This window comes from Podarcis raffonei, chromosome 15 (genome assembly GCF_027172205.1).
Source record: "Podarcis raffonei isolate rPodRaf1 chromosome 15, rPodRaf1.pri, whole genome shotgun sequence".
NCBI classification, from domain to species: domain Eukaryota; kingdom Metazoa; phylum Chordata; class Lepidosauria; order Squamata; family Lacertidae; genus Podarcis; species Podarcis raffonei.
This window is the reverse complement of record NC_070616.1, coordinates 13,790,903-13,808,920: the sequence shown is the minus strand read 5'-3', so window position 1 is coordinate 13,808,920 and position 18,018 is coordinate 13,790,903. Positions and strand designations below refer to the sequence as shown.

Sequence of the window (18,018 nt, the reverse complement as noted above, 5' to 3'; positions counted from 1 at the left end):
TGGCCTGGAAGCTGCAGTGAGGGCGGGATGCTGTGGCACGACTGCTGGCAGGAGTGAGGCCATGTCAACAAGCAACGCCTCTGCTCAGAGAACGGCACTGGCTGCCAGTTTGCTACCTGGGCAAGTTCAAGGTGTTACTATTGGTATATCAAGCCCTTAGGAACTTGGGATCATTTTACGTGTGAGATTGCCTTACCCTGTATATGCCCACTCAACCGCTTCAATCTGCAGAGCTGGCATGTAATAACTGTTCCGCACCTTTAGTGTGGCCACACGGACACTCTAGAACTCCGTGCCTATTGACACCAGGCAGGCACCTTTACTGTACTCTTTTTAACACCTGCTAAAACAATCTTGGGACACGGGTGGCGCCATGGGTTAAACCAGAGCCTAGGACTTGCCGATCAGAAGGTCGGCGGTTCGAATCTCCGCGATGGGTTGAGCTCCCGTTGCTCAGTCCCTGCTCCTGCTAACCTAGCAGTTTGAAAGTACGCCAGTGCAAGTAGATAAATAGGTACCTCTCTGGCGGGAAGGTAAACGGCGTTTCCATGCACCGCTCTGGTTCGCCACAAGTGGCTTAGTCATGCTGGCCACGTGACCCGGAAGCTGTCTGCGGACAAACGCCAGCTTCCTCGGCCAATAAAGCGAGACATTGCCGCAACCCCAGAGTCGGCCATGACTGGACCTAACGGTCAGGGTCCCTTTACCTTTACTAAAACAATCTTGCCTAGATGACCCTACCCAGATTTGCAGAACGTTGACATGTGTTGTAACCTGCCTTGATTCAACCTTTGATTTTTAATTATTCTTTGAATGTTTCAAATAGGCCTTTTTAATTGTTCGTATTTTACTGCTTTATTCTTTTCGTAAACCGCTTTGAGGTCTTTTTTGGCTTAAATCAAGCAGTATATAGATTTTATTAAATAAAGCCATTCTCCTAAAGATGCGCAGCCCTGCCTGAAGATACTGAGGCTTGAACTTGGGATGCTCTTTCACTGAGAAATGCTCTTTCAGAGGACATGCTGCATATAAGGATGTCATCATAACATAGGGGGGAGGGGTTCCTTCTGCATGCAACCCGGCCATCGTGACAACTGGCACTTTGCTGGCATGTAGTAAAATTAAAGCACCCATAATTTCCCAGCTGCCCCCATTACCTTCACAAAACTGTTGACTGCCATGATGGCCATATCCGGCTGGCTTTTGGCATAGTTCATCAAGTACAAGTAGACCAGCTTCTTCAGCTCCAGGTTGTCGGTCTGCATACAGTTCACTACATCTGGGAAAAGGGAGCTAGATGATAGACAGAGAGATGGAGGGAATGAGAATGTTGAGTTGAAGCAGGAACCCTGAAACTGGAAGCAGACCTCCAACATTCCAAGCAGATTATTATTATTATTATTATTATTATTAGGAATATTTATTTATATTTTAAAGGAATAAATCTCAAAGCAGTTTAACGACACACTGAAACATCTAATTAAACATTGCTGAAGTATACATTCAAAGCAATGTAATTAACAGGAAAGTTAAATACTATCTTAAAGATTTCAAAACAAAACACTGCAGAAGAGATCAACTACAGAATACACATTTAACAAATAAAATGACCTTAAACAATTCGAAAGAAAACATTACCAAAGGCAGTCAAACATAAAACAGATCTGCATTGCCTAACGGTAGGGCCGGCCCCAACGGAGGAAAAACTGAAGTGTGGAAACCCGACTTGGGGTCTCAGGTCAGACTTGCAAGCTGGTTGGTGTGGCTGGGCCAAAATGGCCTGGCAGGCCTGATTCAGTCCATGGTCTGGAGGTTCACCACCACTACCACCTGCCCTACAGAATTTGGCAATAGGGGATAGTATGACCCTCCTGTTTTTGCTGGACTGCCCATGATGTGTTGGGGCTGATGGGAGCTGGAATCTCAACAATATTTAGAGGAGGAACATTTTCCCTTGAGTATGCCCAGAGATTGCTTCCTCCATGGCAGCAAAGAGTCCCAGATACATGGACCGGGGGTGGGGAGCCTGCCGCTCTCCCAGTGTTGCTGGACTAAAACTCCCCTCACCCCTAGTGACTGGGCAGGTGCACTGGGGCTGATGGGAGCTGGACTACAGCAATGGCTGGAGGAGAGATGCAGCTTCCTGCATCCCTGCTAGAGGGCTCCAGCACTGCGGAGACAGAAAGAGAGGAAAAGGAGTGTTACCTGAAGGGTAAAAGCATATTGGAAAATGATACATAATGAACTGAAAAAAATGTTCAAATGTACTTTCCGAAAAACCAAAAAAACCAGAGTCCTTTCTGTTGGGGATAACTCAGACTGAAATTCCCAAGCCTCCAAAAAGGTTATTTATGTATGCCACTACTGTGGTCCGTATTTTGTTAGCCCATAAATGGAAAACGAGCGAGGTCCCATCCAAAGAAGAATGGCAACTTAAGTTGGAAGAATATGTGCATCTTGCAGACTTAACATATAGAATAAAAGAACAAGAAGAACATACGTTTAAAGAAGACTGGCAAACGTTTATTGAATATATGGGAAATAATTGTGTGCAGCTGAAAACGCTGGCAGCATTAAGATAAATTCAACAGTGTAAGTAAGCTTTGATAGATGTAACAACGGAATACTGAATGGTATGGTTTTTGTAAAATATGCAGGGATTTATGATATGTAAAATGAACCATGGAAATAGAAGGAGCGAAGTCACTGATATCGTAATGATGTAAAAATGAGTACTTTAAATTGTAAAACAGAAAATTTAATAAAAACCATATATTTATATAGGAGTGTTACCTGACATCCTTCCCCACGGTCATGGCAGCAATGACCTTCTTCACAGCTTCTTTCCTCTTCTCCTTCTTCTCATTGTTGAGCTCCGCTTTCAGTTCAAAGATCTCCCCTGAAATGAAACGTGAGGCCGTGAGAGAGAGCCACAGTGTACAGAAATAATACGGCATAATGATGACTCCTGCTGGTTCGGGCCAATCAAGGACCCTCTTCTCAAAGCAGCCAACCAGACGCCTGTGGGAAATGTACAAGGATCCAAGCACAACAGCATTTTGCCCTCCTGCAGCTTCCACCAACTGGTATTTCAGAAAGCATTGCTGCCTCCAACTGTGGCGGCAGAGAATAGCCATTGTGGCTAATGCCCCCAATAGCCCCCTCTTCCAGGAAAAGGAATTCCCCACCGCTCAGGTATCATGCAGTATACCCAGTATACCTGAAGGAGCGTCTCCACCCCCACTGTTCAGCCCGGACACTGAGGTCCAGCTCCGAGGGCCTTTTGGCAGTTCCCTCCCTGAGAGAAGCGAAGTTATAGGGAACCAGGCAGAGGGCCTTCTTGGTAGTGGCGCCTGCCCTGTGGAAATCCCTCCCATCAGATGTCAAAGAAATTAACAACTACTGTATCTGACGTGTAGAAGACATCTGATGGCAGCCCTGTATAGGGAAGTTTTTAACGACTGATGTTTTAATGTATTTTTAATCATTTGTTGGAAGCTGCCCAGCCACTCTGGGGAAACCCAGCCAGATGGATGGGGTATAAATGTGTTGCCGTTGTTGTTGTTGTTGTTATATTCAACCTAAACAGCAGGAAAATTGCTTTAGAATCCATCTAGAACATTTCCCAAGATCTGAAACAGAGACTGATTCAGCAAAACCTAATATTCTGCAGACACTGGACTCGGCAATGGTTTTATAGGATGGCTGCCAAAGCGTTTCCTCAAACCCAGTGGAAAGAGAGGTGGCATGGAAGGAAGAGCCTCCATGTGATCTAGCATGCTGCCTAGGCTTTTGAACCACATCTGCATCATTCCCAAATCCTCCCCCAACCCAGGTGTCTCTAGAAACAAGCTTCAATATCACATTAAAGAGTGGAATCTAACCTTTTTTATTGGTGGTGAAATATTTGGAGTCCGTCATGATTTCAAGTTCTTATCACACCTGGAAACAAACAATACAGCAACATTTTAATGCTTAATAATAATAATAATAATAATACCCTATGACATTTACATAAAATGGTACAAAATAGTTCTTTAGAGAAGAGCAGACATAATACAATTATCAAAATACATTTAAGAATTAGGCTTTATACTCTTCCGGATGCTCTGAGAATTAGGTAAGAGGGAACTTTATCAATTTGAAGCATCAAAGAAAAACTCTCCTGGGTCAGACCAAAAGTCCATCTAAGAGCACTTTTATCAACAGAAATCCACTGGAAGATCTCGGGCGGCTCTCACAGACATCTCCTGCTTTTTTCTAGCACCTGTCAGAGAGAGGTATCCTGTTTCTCCATTTTTAATCCTATATTCACAAAGGGTCAATCTAACGTCACATAGAAATCCACCCATATCCATAATCCATCACCTTTTTGCCCAGTCTTTCCATAAGATTGGGCACTGTCATGCTATTCATTCATTCTTTTGTATTCAAATCCTGCCCTATATATATATACATATATATATATATATATATATATATATATATATATATATATATATACACATATATAAATATATATATATATATATATAAAAACACATATACAGACACACACACACCACCCTCTCTCATAAAAAATCAGGGTGGCATAGAGCAATATAAAATTTGTATTAAATAAAAATGATTTTAAAAATAGTAAGAAATCGATCTTCAGAGCTTCCTGTCTATTGACATGAGGTAGGCTGCCTGTTTAAAATGAAATTGTTGAGGTAAGTCTTTCCAGACACATAAGAGATGTGTTTTAAACTCTTTCACCACTAATTTTAATTATTTTTAAACAATTTTACCTATTGTTGTTTTTTGGCAATATTGTTTGTAAACCGCTTAGAAGTTTTACTACAATCAAGCGGTATGTATAAATTTTGTAGGGAGAGGAACTTTTTTTAATAAAAAAATCATCCAAAGTAGTACAAAACAATAATTAAACAATAATTAAAACGACTGGCTGAATAAAAAGTATTTTAAACAACTGCATAGCCTATTGGCACAAAAAGGGGGAAAAAAACACCTTTCAGAGAAACTCATGAGAGTTAAGAGCAAGGATGCCTGCTGAATCTCTGACTTCTGGATGAGGCTATCCTGTATCCCTAGAAGTATTCATGTAATTCATTTATTTGTAGAACTATTTTCTATTTCTGATGAGTAGGTGAGGCCAGAGGGTGATGTGGGGGCACTGCCCGGCTGCTGCTAACCTATAAAAGGGCCTTTTCAGTGGTGGTTTCCCCAGCTGCGCAATGCCCTCTCTAGCGAGGTGCATTTGTTTCCCTCGTTATTAACACTCATGGGGGATCTTAAAACACTCCTATGAACCCAGGCCTTTGATGGCCAAAATATACTGTTCCAGGCAACCTGAAATTATTCAAAGTGAAGCTATGTAATTATTTCTTAAAGTGCGTTTAGGGGTTATTAGCATTTTGAAATGGGATTTTAATTTAATGGCATTGTTTTGCTGTCTGCCGCCCTGGGCTCCTTTGGGAGAAAGGGTTGGGAAATTTAGATAGATAGAAACTAGATAGAAATCTAATTGATAACAATAATGCAGGATGCTGGCATTTTGAGATTGCAGATGTTTTCCCATCCCTGGGTAAAATTAGTAGGGAGGGATGCCTGAGCAAGTTTTTAAAACCAGGAACAGATGAAAAACCTCTCATAGAGTCATCTAGCCATCCCACAGCAGTCTAAGCAGGAGGGGTGCCTCACCGGTGCCAGTATATTTTTCTAGGAACCAAGATCTGATAGACCAAAAGGTGATTTTGGCAGGCGGGGAGCATCTAACGACCTACCGCAACAAACCAAATTCCTGGGAACTGTGAGGAGGGGAGGTAGATACAGATCCTTTACTGGAAATTTATTTTTGTTCATTGTATTTATATAAATTGAATTTATATAAATATTACCTGGGCTGCTTACAAAGAAACAAACAGTGCTAAAAAGTACAATATATACCATGATTTGAATAATCAAAAAGCAATAGAAGGAGGTAAATACTAATAAAAATTACAAGACTTAAAGGAACCTGGATTTAAAGCAGAATTACCGGTAAAATGCCTGAGTGAATGAACAGGGTGAGTGAACCTGGCACAGAAAAGACCAGAAATTAAGATTCTGATAACAGCATGAAGAAATCTGATCTATTTCTCTAGGTATGATACAAGGCCAGGGGTCAAAATTGCAATCTGACACTGATGCAGAATTTTGTCACTGATGCATTCAAATTTAAGGGGGGGGGCAGGTTCCAAGGAGTCCTGGATACAAATCCATGTTGTAACAGGACAAATCTTTATTTGTGTAAGGTTCAGAAATGTTGATATAAAGGATGCAGAATAGACTTCCCAAGGCTTCATCAGATCCTAGTCCTAGCCTGTATAAAGGGACAGACTGCCCTCTGAGAAACTGCAAAGTGCATTTCCCTCTGCATATACAGGGCTACGCATGTTCCACGGGGACTCTTTTAAAAGACTCACCCTGTATTTCCAGAATCAAAAAAGGAGGGATTTCCAGGGCAAAAAGTCTTATTTCTGGCCCAGGTTAAAAATCCAGGTCACCACTCCAAAAATTGAGCTTCTCCAGCCCTTCTGGCTAAACTGGGGGGGGGGGGGGAGTAGAAGCTCTCCTCCGAAAAACATCTGAGTCTGCTCTAAGCCTTTCCACTTTGGTTTAGTTTGGGACCTGCTCAAATTAAATGATACAAGGATGATCTGGTATGCGCTCTCTCTCAGACTCTGAACACCCCTTCCAACCTGGAAATCTGAATCCAGTTACAAAGATTTGGGATGAGAGACCCAACAAGGAAGAGTGAAGGTTTCAACTTGACTTTGCACTGAGGGGGCACTACCCCACCCCAGTTTCCAAACCCTAAAAAGGCAGCAGTGAGGAGAGGAAGAGGCAGGTTTCGGAGAGGAGATAGAAAGAGGACAGAATCTGCCTCCATCCCATGCCAGAATCTCGACCAATTTCAATCCTCTCCAATATTCCATTTTATGTTCAGTCCATTTATACCAAACCTGCAAGACACTCCTCCACCCCCAGAAGACTGTCTCTGACCTGACCCAGCCCTGCCTCCATTCATAAGACCAGGGCCAGTTCCCACTTTCCCTCTCTCCACCTGCACCAGTGAAAAGGGAAAGGGTACCTATTTATCAAGCTACCCCCACTGTAGAAACCCCACTGGAGTCCCCCCCCAAACCCCAGGTCCTCCCATTCCTTCACTCCAAACAAGCCCATCTTTCATTTTCTCCAGCCTCCCCCCACAACCAACTCCGAATGCCTTTCTTCATTCACTGGGGTGCTCCACGCTTGCCCCCCCCCACATGCTGCCCCACTGCAGGGACAACTCTACCCTTGCATTAATGTACACATCATACAGACTGTAGGTAAGCCACTCTGGGTGCCTTTTGGGCTGGGTACAAATAATCTAAATAAAGACTCAGATTAACAAATGATTAAACAAATTACATTGTTGCTATTAATATTAATAACACTGCCAAGGCCCTTCACCTTGCTCCATAATAATAATAATAATAATGGTAAAAGCAATAATGGCAATAATAATATTACTGCCAAGTCCAGGCCCCCCCCAAGCACAACCTTGGGGTAGGGGGAAAATAAAGAATCCTTCTAGTCTGGGGGAGGGGCACGCATCCCCCCCCCAGCCCTCCTGAAAGGCATGCCCCTCCCGCACCCCATCTCAAGCCCCTCCTTGGAGGGAACCCCAATTCCTGCCCTCCCCCCTCAACAAACAACAGAGGGCTCCCCCAAGCCTAGCAGCCCTCCCCCCAATGGATGCTGCCCCCTTTTTTCGGAACGGAGAAGGGATGTGCCCCTCCCCTATTTCTTCTAGCCCAGCCCAAAACAGAGGTATCCGTCGCCCCCCTCCCACCAATTCCCCCCGAGGGGCGGGGCCACCCCGAAGGGCCCCTCCCCCCGACTCACCTGCAAGGGGGTGGCGGGTCCTCGAGAGCCTCTTTGGCCGGCGGGAGGGGGGGCAGTAACGGCCGCGGAGAGCCACAAGCAGCTCGGCTGGGGAGGCGGCCGGAAACCGGGATGTCTCGGAGGACCAACCACCCGTCCGCGCCACGCCTTCTCGCCTAGAGCGTCCCGCGGCCACAGAACTTGAGGGGCCTAGGTCGGCCCACGCTCACTTCCGGCCGGGGGGACATAGATATAGAAAGGAGTGAGTGGCCCGTGTACACACCTGACACCGCACTTGTGCGTTTCTGTTTTTTTGTTTTTAAATGCCGCTCATTATACTCTCAAAGAAGATATAAATACAGGGTTTTTTGAACCACAGAGATGACGAAGGCTAGGGAGGAGACGCTTTACTTTCCTCCACCGGCAATAGCGGGTTTCCGGCCACTGCAGGAAGTTCCACCCTCCTTATCATACTACTACTTCCTGGAAAATGTTCAATTTTATATATGAATAAAATCTTCATTATTGCATATATCTGTGCGTGTATGTCAATACGCATTTTTTATATTTAGTAAAAAAATATTATATAATATATTTATATTGCTTGCTATGTTATACATTATTTATACAATATATTAATATGAAACAAAATAAGATGCCTCATGCCTTAGCCCCTTCCTAACTCTACCTTACCATAGAGATGAGGAAGAAAGGCTAGAACAATAGGCTTCCCCTGAGCTACTTCCGGTCTCACATTTGGACCAGGAGACAAGGAGACCCATGGAGTGCAGGAGGATCTGAGGTTGTGCTAAGAGGGAAGCGCGGGGAAGGGGAGGAAAGGGAGACCCCAGCCCACCCCTGCTCCTTCCTTTAATAATAATAATATCATGTGTCCCCCGCCCATCTGGCTGAGTAGCCCCAGCCACTTTGCCTTTCCTTCTCCCGAGGGGCGAGGCACAGACACAGGAAGCAGCCTCATGCAGAGTCCGTCCATTGCTCTGCATAGCTCAGTATTACCCACACTGACTGGCAGCAACAGCTCTCCAGGGTCTCAAGCCAGAGTCTCCCCCCCTTCCTATGTGGAGATGCCACTGGAGCTTCAACTTGAGACCGTCCTCACGCCACCCTCCCTCCTCCCAAGTGCAGGTGCTGTAATTTCCCAGCCTTCAATTTTTCCGAAGGCTAGAGGCTTGTGAAGCTTCACTGAGTCCAAAGCAGTAGGGCGCCAGATTGTGCACCGAAAGGCGAATGCCCCTAACGCTCCTCCAAATCCAGAACTTTGTGCACCCTATTAACAGCAGCCTGCGGTAACCATTTTTGTTCTTTCCGTAAGATTTCACCAGCAATCCGGATTTTCCATTCCAGAAGACGCCATGGCAGAGCATGGGGCTCACCTCACTGCGGCCTCCATCTATGAGGACAGGCCATCCATCTTTGAAGTCGTTGCCCAAGACAGCTTGATGTCAGCCGTGAGACCCGCACTGCAACATGTGGCCAAGGTAACAAAAATTCCCCGTGGGCGGCATTCCACCCTGCTGAGTGGTATTCAGCAGGATGGCCCACTGCTACTTCTCTGTGCTTGTGGGACCAGCCCAAGATGGCTGCAAATAAAACATTTTAAGTGTATTGTAAAGTGCATTATACAAATGTGACACTAGATGGCGATGGCGAGCTATGGCAAAATCAATATATTTTTCAAAACTTTTTTTAAAAAAGCATTGTCACATTTTTTTATATGTCTAGATTCGACCTATAGCTACTGCTGATTTCAATCATCCATTGAATATTTTTATATACCTGCTTGTCAGTAATTCTAATGCTTTATATTTTGATAAACAGCTTCTATCAAACAATATATAAAAATAACTCAGTAAGCAGCCCGGAAGCTCAGGAGAACCTAGGAAGCTGTGTTTTACCTTGCATGTTTTTGCAAAGGGGCATCTGTTTGGCCACTGGGAGGCTACTGGACTTGATGGCCCTTTGACCTGGTCCAGAAGGGCTCTTAATTCTTATACCGTTGTTCCATCTAGCTCAGGATTGTCTACAGCAACCTTCCCCAAAAGAGCGCCTGCCATGCTGGCTGGGGCTGAGAATTACCCCTGAGAAAATGCAGCTCTTATCAGGGGTAGGGAGGGGAGAGACTTCCTACCCCTTACTTAGGCCTTGCTTTCTCTTGCGCCAGGTGCTGTCTGAATCCAACCCTGGCCGGTACGGCTTCCTGTGGCGCTGGTTTGACGAAATCTATGCCCTCCTGGATCTGCACCTCCAGCATCACTTCCTCTCAAGGTGCAGTGCCTCTTTCGCTGAGAACTTCTACAGCTTGAAGAGAGTGGTGATGAGTTACGGGGGCAGCAAGCCCAGGCAGAGGCGCTCAGTCACTGCCGGGTTGCCACGTAGGCCTCACTGGAAATCCCTCTGCCTGCTGGTCCTCGTTCCCTACCTGAGGACAAAACTGGAGGCGTTGGTTTCCCGTCTCCGGGAGGAGGACGAGTACTCTATCCACCCGCCATCGTCGGCCTGGAAGCGGTTCTACAGGGCCTTCCTGGCCGCTTACCCCTTTGTGAACTTGGCTTGGGAGGGCTGGTTCCTGGTCCAGCAGCTCTGCTACGTCCTGGGGAAGTCCCGGCACCACTCGCCCATGCTGATGTTGGCTGGCGTCCAGCTGGTCAGGCTCACGGCGGAAGATGTGCGAGCCTTAGAGAAGGCAGCAGCGGCTGTGAGCAGGAGCCCACAGCCAGCAGGAAGGTGAGCTGAAATGGGGAAACGGGCAAGTTCTGAAAGGGACATAAGGACAGCCAAACCATCTGTCTGGACCAGGGCAGTCCAGCACGCATGCGGCCTATTTTGGCAGCCCTCAGCAACATTTAACACCCGCAACCCTTGTGCTGCCTTCCCAAAGCCAGGTAAACAAGGTGCTGGGTTTTGGGAAGGAGGTGTGATGGCTCTGGCCAGATCCCACCTCTTTCCCAAAGCCTAGTGTTCCAGCTTTGGAAAGAAAGTGGGAGGGCTTTAGGACCCTGCCAGAGCCTCACACCAAAATATTGGAGCAGTCTACAGCAATTGGGCAAGAGATTCCTGCATTGCAGGAGGTTGGGGTAGCTGACCCTTGTTGTCTGTTCCAACTCTACAATTCTAAGATCGTAAGACTAATCGTGCATAACACAGTACGATAAATTCCAGATTTTAGAATCGGAAATCAGGTAACTGTTCTATCATTAATTGCCTATATATAAGAATAGAAAAGTTTTCAGCAGGCAGTTTAAAAGCTTGCACAGGTGTGTGCTGAATCTCCAATGGTAGACGATTCCCCAGTTTTGGGCCGATGACACTAAAGACTCGGTTTCTTCCTGCTGTCAAATAAGCCTCACCAACCCAGATAGCTCAGTTGGTTAGAGGGTGGTGCTGATAATGCCAAGCTTGCAGGATCGATCCCTGTATGGAGCAGCTGCATATTCCTGCATTGCAGGGGGTTGGACCAGATGATCCTTAGGGTCCCTTCCAACTCTACAATTCGATGATTCTAACTCGAGGAACCCACTCTGCTCCTGCAGATGAGCTCAGTGATCGAGCTGGAATATAAGGGTTCAGGCAATCCCTGAGTGGTTCAGGGCTCTGCAAATTAAGAGAAGAACCTTGAGACTGGCTTCGTAGCAGATGGGCAGCCAGTAGACAGTTAGCAGTAGTGTCAATTTTTTTCAGCCAGATGTCCTCATCAGCAGTCTGGCCTCTGCATTGAGCACCAGCTGGAGCCTCCAATCCAGGCCTCAGGGCAGCCCCACAAAGACTGCATTACATTAATCCAGCCCCAAGATACTGACTACAGTGATCAGCTGGCAGCAGAGAAGATGCCTTCACTCAGTGCTCTTTTTTATCTGTCTTGTGTCTCATAGCTTGAAACGGCAGGTACAGTCTGCCGCAAAAAAAGCCTTGGGTGGCCTGGCTTTCTCCCTCTCCACCGGGCTCTCTGTGGGCGTCTTCTTTCTCCAGTTCTTGGAATGGTGGTACTCGTCTGAGAACCAGGAGTCCATCAAGTCCCTGACAGCTCTGCCTACTCCTCCGCCGCCTGTCCACCTGGACTGCAGGGCAGGCTCCCCACTCTTGCCGAAGCTCAAGACCATCTGCCCACTGTGCCGCAAAATCCGCGCCAACGACACAGCCCTCTCCACCTCCGGCTTCGTCTTCTGCTACCGCTGCGCCTACAACTACGTGAAGCAGCACCAGCGGTGTCCTATCACAGGCTACGCCACAGAACTCCAGCACCTTGTCAAACTGTACACCCCTGAAAACTGATGGAGGTGGCCCAAACCCTCTGTCTCAGGCACCACGTGGCTGGATGGGATACTTGATTATGTTTCTCTTGTACACACATGAAAATTATCTGCTATGCAGGCATCCTGTGATGTTTTATTGGTGGTCTCTGTGAGCTTGGCTACTGTATGAAAGGCAGGCAGGCTCTGACCGTTGAGAACTCTCTGGTTATCTCGCTCAACTTATTTCTCCTAGAAGCTGAGGATTAGCTGAGTGAGAGAACTAGAGAGATAAGCCTGCTTTGCCTTCTTCCTTTCAGTACATGAAGGCACACCTCCATTGCAGGCTCCCATATATGAGAATCCAGAAGGCTCCCTGTGCACAGAGTGGTGTGCCTCAATTTTCTTACCAGCTATTTTGCTCAGCTAATTTCCCCCTGTAACAAATTAGGCTGTGGTGGGTATCAATGCATGTGTCCCTTCCAGAGTCCTGATGAATGTAATCCAAAACTGCTACAGTAGTATCTTGGTTCTCGATTTTAATCCATTCCGGGAGTCTGCTCGTCTCCCAAAACAGTTCGGAAACCAAGGCGCGGCTTTTGATTGGCTGCAGGAGCTTCCTGCACTCAATCGGAAGCTGCGTTGAACATTCAGCTTCTGGAAAAATGTTCGCAAACTGGAACACTCACTTCCAGGTTTGCGGCATTGTTTGACCACCAAGGTACCACTGTATTTGCATTTCAAGGAAATCTGTTTACAGCTTCCCAGGGGCAGTGTTTACGGGGCATTAACCCTTTCCTCCCTATCACCATCTGCTGTGTTCCTGAGGCTGCTTTGGCTTCCTCCAGTTGCTATTTACATTAAAAAAAAAGTGCTAAGTTAGGTTCACAACATCCAATTTGGTCATGAAAGAGAACAATTTATTTATTGTTTTAGGTACACACACACACACACACACACACACACACACACACACACATATATATATATATTCTGCTCTTTAGCCAAAAAAAAAAAAAGGCTCCCAGCAAAGTTTACTGGTAAGACAGTTCCCTGCCTGCTGATTTGTAATATAAAAGACATGACACAAAAGGAAAGGGGTTTAGGAGGGAATAGGGTGGGAAAGCACACTTGTCTTAGTCGCAGGTTTCTCACCATGATCAGCTGGAACAGAAAGCTTTCAATGGGAAGGGGAGCTTTCAGTAGTTGGATGTAGAGCTCCTTTATTCCCATCCATCCCCAGCAGCCTGATGGAACATGTGCTGCAGATGAGAATTGGTGGAGAGCTGCATGGTGAAACTGCTCTTTTAGCCAAGGAGCTGGAGAAGCCCCAACTAGAGAACTCTCAGAAGTCAGGGCCTGGCTCTGGTGAGCACTAGAGGAGCACACAACCTGTGGCCCTCTAGATGCTGGAGCAAGGGTGCAGAGAGTTCTTAGGGCAGCCATGGCCAAACTTGGCCCTCCAGCTGTTTGAGGACTACAATTCCCATCATCCCTGACCACTGGGCCTGTTAGCTAGGGATGATGGGAGTTGTAGGCCAAAAACAGCTGGAGGGCCAAGTTTGGCCATGCCTGTCTTGTTGTTTAGTCGTTTTGTCGTGTCCGACTCTTCATGACCCCATGGACCAGAGCCCGCCAACTGTTGACTGCAGCTCCCCTCGGCCCCAGCAAGTGTGGCAAGTAACCCAGCAATACCATGGAAGCACCTTGTTGGTCAGCCCCACCATAAACTATGGCAAACGACGCTTTTGTGTCCGATTCCAGGAGATGCTCTTAATATCTGGTGAGGGAGGGCGGGGGTCAGAGCAGGACTCTGCTAGGAGGGATTCTCCTCCAAGGCCTCTTCGTCAGGAGCATGGCACTTGGTGGATGCACCTCCCACATCATCATCACTACCTCCTCTTCTATGCGTCAACAGGAGCAGAAGACCATTACCTGCAAGATATGGAAACAGAGGTCCCTGTTAAAACGTTCAAGCGAATGCGATCCAAAAAACATATAGGACAAATAATGTTTTAAACTACAATTCCCATCATCCCAAGCCGCCACCGCCATTTGGGACTCTTCCTGAACCCCAGCCTTACCCTTCCGGCTCATGGGAATTGTAGTCCAAATCGTTTGGAGGGTATCAGGTTACAGGAAAGGCTGGATACGACAATTTCCAAATAAAAGTTTAGCTGTCACAGGGGCAGGGATGAGAATCAAACGCTAACAAAATGGTGGTTGAGCTATGTTGAGATAAAGTTATGCACTGTGTTTATTCATTGCATTTCTCCACGGAACTAAGGTCGTATACATGGGTCTCCCCTTCCTGAAGCCCTATAACAACCCTGTGAGGTAGGTTAGGCTGAGAGGGAAGCACTGGCCCAAGGTCGACCAGTGAGCTTCATGGCTGAGCAGGGATTTGAACCCTGGTCTCTCCTAGGTCACAGACTCTGTTTTTTATATACAAAAATGTATAAATCACCCTGGTTTTTCAGATTCCTTGACCTTGAAAACACCATATTCACAACTGCAGGTTCTTAACATATTTAGATTCCTTAAAATATTTTCTTAGAATTCCAATAAAATTTACTTAGAATTTCTTATTTACTAAGAATTACAATAAAAATAATTTCCAATAAAACTTCTGATTATTTTTTTTTACTTATAACATTTAATTCACATTCAGTGTGCACTTACAGCAGTATGCACTCACATTCAGCAGGCCCCATGATTTAGTTTGAAGTAAAGATGCATGTTTAGGATTGCCAGTAGATTTTTTTTTTTTTTGGTTAGACATGGAAAAAACCACACCAGATCATGTGGGACATTGGACATTTTAATTCAAAACTTTCTGCCCTCCCCGCTCCACATGCTAATTCTCCAGATTGTATAGCTACACTGGAGTAAGGCCCACTAAATTCAATTGAACTTAACTCCCAGAAAACATTAAGGTGTTTTGTTTTGATATCAGCAACCTCCATTAGAAAAGCCACATTGAGCAGTGGGATTTTTGCATTTGCAAAAGCCACTTTGAACAGTTTACACACCTGGAAAGTTGTAATCCTGAACACACGTATTATTTATTTGTTAGCAGCCTCATACCCAACATTGCTCAGGAATTCTTAGAAGCCAAAATAAATCAGTGCAGCTTTGAAATCAGTGGTTAAAAGTAGTTTTTAAAGGTTCAGTCCTCCATCTTGCTTCAAAGGGGCATCCAAGGTGGATTCCAATCCACCTTCTGCCCAGTCCTAGTTTACCGTTTCCAGCAGTAATTTAACAGAACTCTTATCACAACTCCAAGTTAGTACTGATGGGGTTAATCTTAAGAGATCGATAAGATCCCAACCACCCCAAGGAGAGGAGATCACCTGCATGCAGACAGCCAAAATCTGCTCAGAGAGAAGATTACGTGATCATGTCCTGGTCAGAGCCAAACCAGAAGTTGTGGCAATACCAGGTCAGACTATACTTCACTCATCATTGCCTCTGGCATATCTTACAGGCACCCCCGGGGCTGTGGCTCAGTGGCAGGGCATATGCTTTGCGTGCAGGAGGTTTCAGGTTCAATCCCCAGCATCTCCAGATCAGGACAAGAGAGAACCCTGCTTAAAATCCTGGACAGCAACTGCCACATGGTCTGGTTCACAATGAAGCAGCATTCTACATTCCTAGTTAAATCAGGGCCTTAATAACTTAAGAAGTGTCTGCAGGTCTTAAGAAGTGTCTGCAGGGTTCCTCAGCTTGGCTCTGAAACAGGGCTGACTCTCAGGCTGCTCCACACTGTACATGCATTGCTGAGATACTGTAAAAGAGGGTTGGTTTGTTGTTTTTAAAAAAACAACTTGCTGGATTTCCCCCAGAAAGGTTAAATGCTATGGCTAGACAATTATAAGAACAAAAGAAGAGCCCGGTAGCTGATCAGGCTAAAACGGAGCCCTTCTAGTCCAGCATCCTGTTCCCACAGTGCCTTAGGCCATAAATAGCACACCCCCAATCAGTGCCTCGCAACCTTTTGCAGTGAAAAATGCACAGATTTAAATTGCATACACCTTCATAGGATTTGCAGTGCAACTGGAACTGACCTACACTCAGCTAAGTCTACCACAGAACATCTTCTTTCTCCTTCCATTTGCGCTCTCTCTCTTCCACCCACGGGACCCCTAGGATAATTAAGTAGGAATGAAAATGCAACCAGTCCCAAAGGCGTAATGAAAACTATCATTCTAAAGCAACGTATCTGAAACGAAGCTGCAGCAGAGCAATAAAACGAAATAAGCCGTTGGACTTTTCTCTGACCACGCTACTGAAATATAGATTGCAGAGTTGGAAGGGATCTCTTAAGAACCATCCAGTCCAACCCGCTGCAATGCAATGGGGAGACTGAATTTAGTGGGGCTTTCACAGGCTAAAATCCGACACTTCCTTGCCTGGGAGTAGGTCCTAATGCATTCAACGGGCTTACTTCCGAGGAGACAGGCAAATTTTAGCCTCCCTTACTTAGGAGAAAGCAACCATTAAACCAAACGAGGCTTACTTCTAGGTGGAAAAGCACAGGATTGCCATGCAACCGGTTAACAACATGCAGGAATAAGGGTGGAACTTTGGGGTGCGAGTTAAGCCGTTTAAATGCACGTTTAAAGCAACACTTACTTCCCGCTCAGTTTCCTCGCCGCCATCTTGCTCCCAAACTAAAGGTGGCTTCCGCGGCTTCAGCCTTCCATTCTCCTCTCAGCCAATGGCAGCTCCCCGACAGCTCAGGTGACACTCGCGGCAAAAGCATCCACTCGGATCCCCGCCGGTCACGCCCACAGCTGTAGAGGAAGGAGGGAACGAGCGGGATAGGCGCGCATGCCGCACTTCGGGCTCCCATGCGAAGGCTGCCAAACGCAGCACAAAGACACTCTGCAAAATGAGAGCCCTCCCCATTCGCTCTATGATTCATAATGGTGGGGGCCGTATGTGGCTCGCCAGATGTTGATGGACTCCTAATCCCATTCGCCCCAGCCAGTAAGGCTAGTAGCCAGGGATGGTAAGATTTAATAAAGTAAGAGACCAGGTATGGAGTGGTGGATAGAGTTCAATTAGGACCTCACGGGGCTACTGCTGCTGAGTTCAGGTCCTCAATGCCTCAAGGACTGCCTCTCTCCATATATACCTACCCAGAACCTGCATGCATCCTCAAAGGGCCCTCAGTGAGATCTGGATGGTAGCAACATGAGAATGGGTCTTTTCACTGGTATGCTTGGAGCCATCACTGACTAAATGTAGGTGCCAGGCAACAAAACACTTTTGAGCCAAATTTTTAACCTGCTTGACATTGTGGCCTCTAAGTGGGGTGGATTTGTTAATGCAGCTTTTCATGCGCATCAATGTTTTTAGCTTTCATTTCATTTCAGCTCTGGGAAGATTTTTATTTTTGCATGATACTGCAAGTTGCTTTGAGTTGATATTTTGTGAAAAAAGTGACTAATAAGTGCAATTGTGATAATGATAATGGTTGGATACATTCCACCACATACAGAGAAGCTGCGTAAATTTGGTACTGCCTGCAACAGTTAGTATCCCAAGAAATCTTGGCTTTTTGTTCTCTCTCCCCCACCCTCAGGAGTTTCTTGTTCTCTTTGAGTGAAAATATACACTTGTATGTGGACAATGTCTAGTAAAATTTCTAGAGGCGAGGGCCCTTACAGCTTAATGCCTCTCCCGCTCTCCCACTTGTAAATTTAAAAAAGCTACAGTAATATATGCCGCTTTGCCAAATTTAGATGAACTGCCAAATACAGCTATTCCCACTCCATATTTTTCTGCAGCACAGATTCTGCAAAGGGTCCCAAGTATCCATGCAGTTCAACACTTCCTTCCTAAACACACA

At 45.9% G+C, this 18,018-nt stretch overlaps 2 protein-coding genes and 1 non-coding gene across 4 annotated transcripts in view; 1 reads left to right on the top strand and 2 right to left on the bottom strand.

Moving 5' to 3' along the window:
* Positions 1-10,491, bottom strand: part of AP2B1 (adaptor related protein complex 2 subunit beta 1) — a 57,227-nt gene extending 46,736 nt beyond the window's left edge. The window contains exons 1-4 of one of the 2 annotated variants that reach the window (XM_053366936.1): positions 10,469-10,491; positions 3,885-3,942; positions 2,794-2,899; positions 1,158-1,293 (exon numbers count right to left, since the gene is read on the bottom strand). In XM_053366936.1, coding sequence (XP_053222911.1) covers positions 1,158-1,293; positions 2,794-2,899; positions 3,885-3,921 — 279 coding nt within the window. In that variant the 5' untranslated portion in view covers positions 3,922-3,942; positions 10,469-10,491. Of the gene's footprint in view, positions 1-1,157; positions 1,294-2,793; positions 2,900-3,884; positions 3,943-7,935; positions 8,302-10,468 lie in introns of those variants that run through there. The other variant, XM_053366935.1, reaches the window with a different exon arrangement.
* On the top strand, positions 8,620-12,262 carry PEX12 (peroxisomal biogenesis factor 12). Its single transcript, XM_053366941.1, has 4 exons — positions 8,620-8,716; positions 9,248-9,413; positions 10,097-10,659; positions 11,805-12,262. The coding sequence occupies exons 2-4, from the start codon at positions 9,288-9,290 to the stop codon at positions 12,202-12,204; spliced, it is 1,089 nt and encodes a 362-aa protein (XP_053222916.1). The 5' UTR covers positions 8,620-8,716; positions 9,248-9,287; the 3' UTR covers positions 12,205-12,262.
* Positions 12,263-15,535: 3,273 nt separating this feature from the next.
* On the bottom strand, positions 15,536-15,632 carry LOC128403270 (Z30 small nucleolar RNA). Its single transcript, XR_008327916.1, has one exon. It is a non-coding gene; the product is annotated as a Z30 small nucleolar RNA (small nucleolar RNA).
* Positions 15,633-18,018: the final 2,386 nt, after the last annotated feature.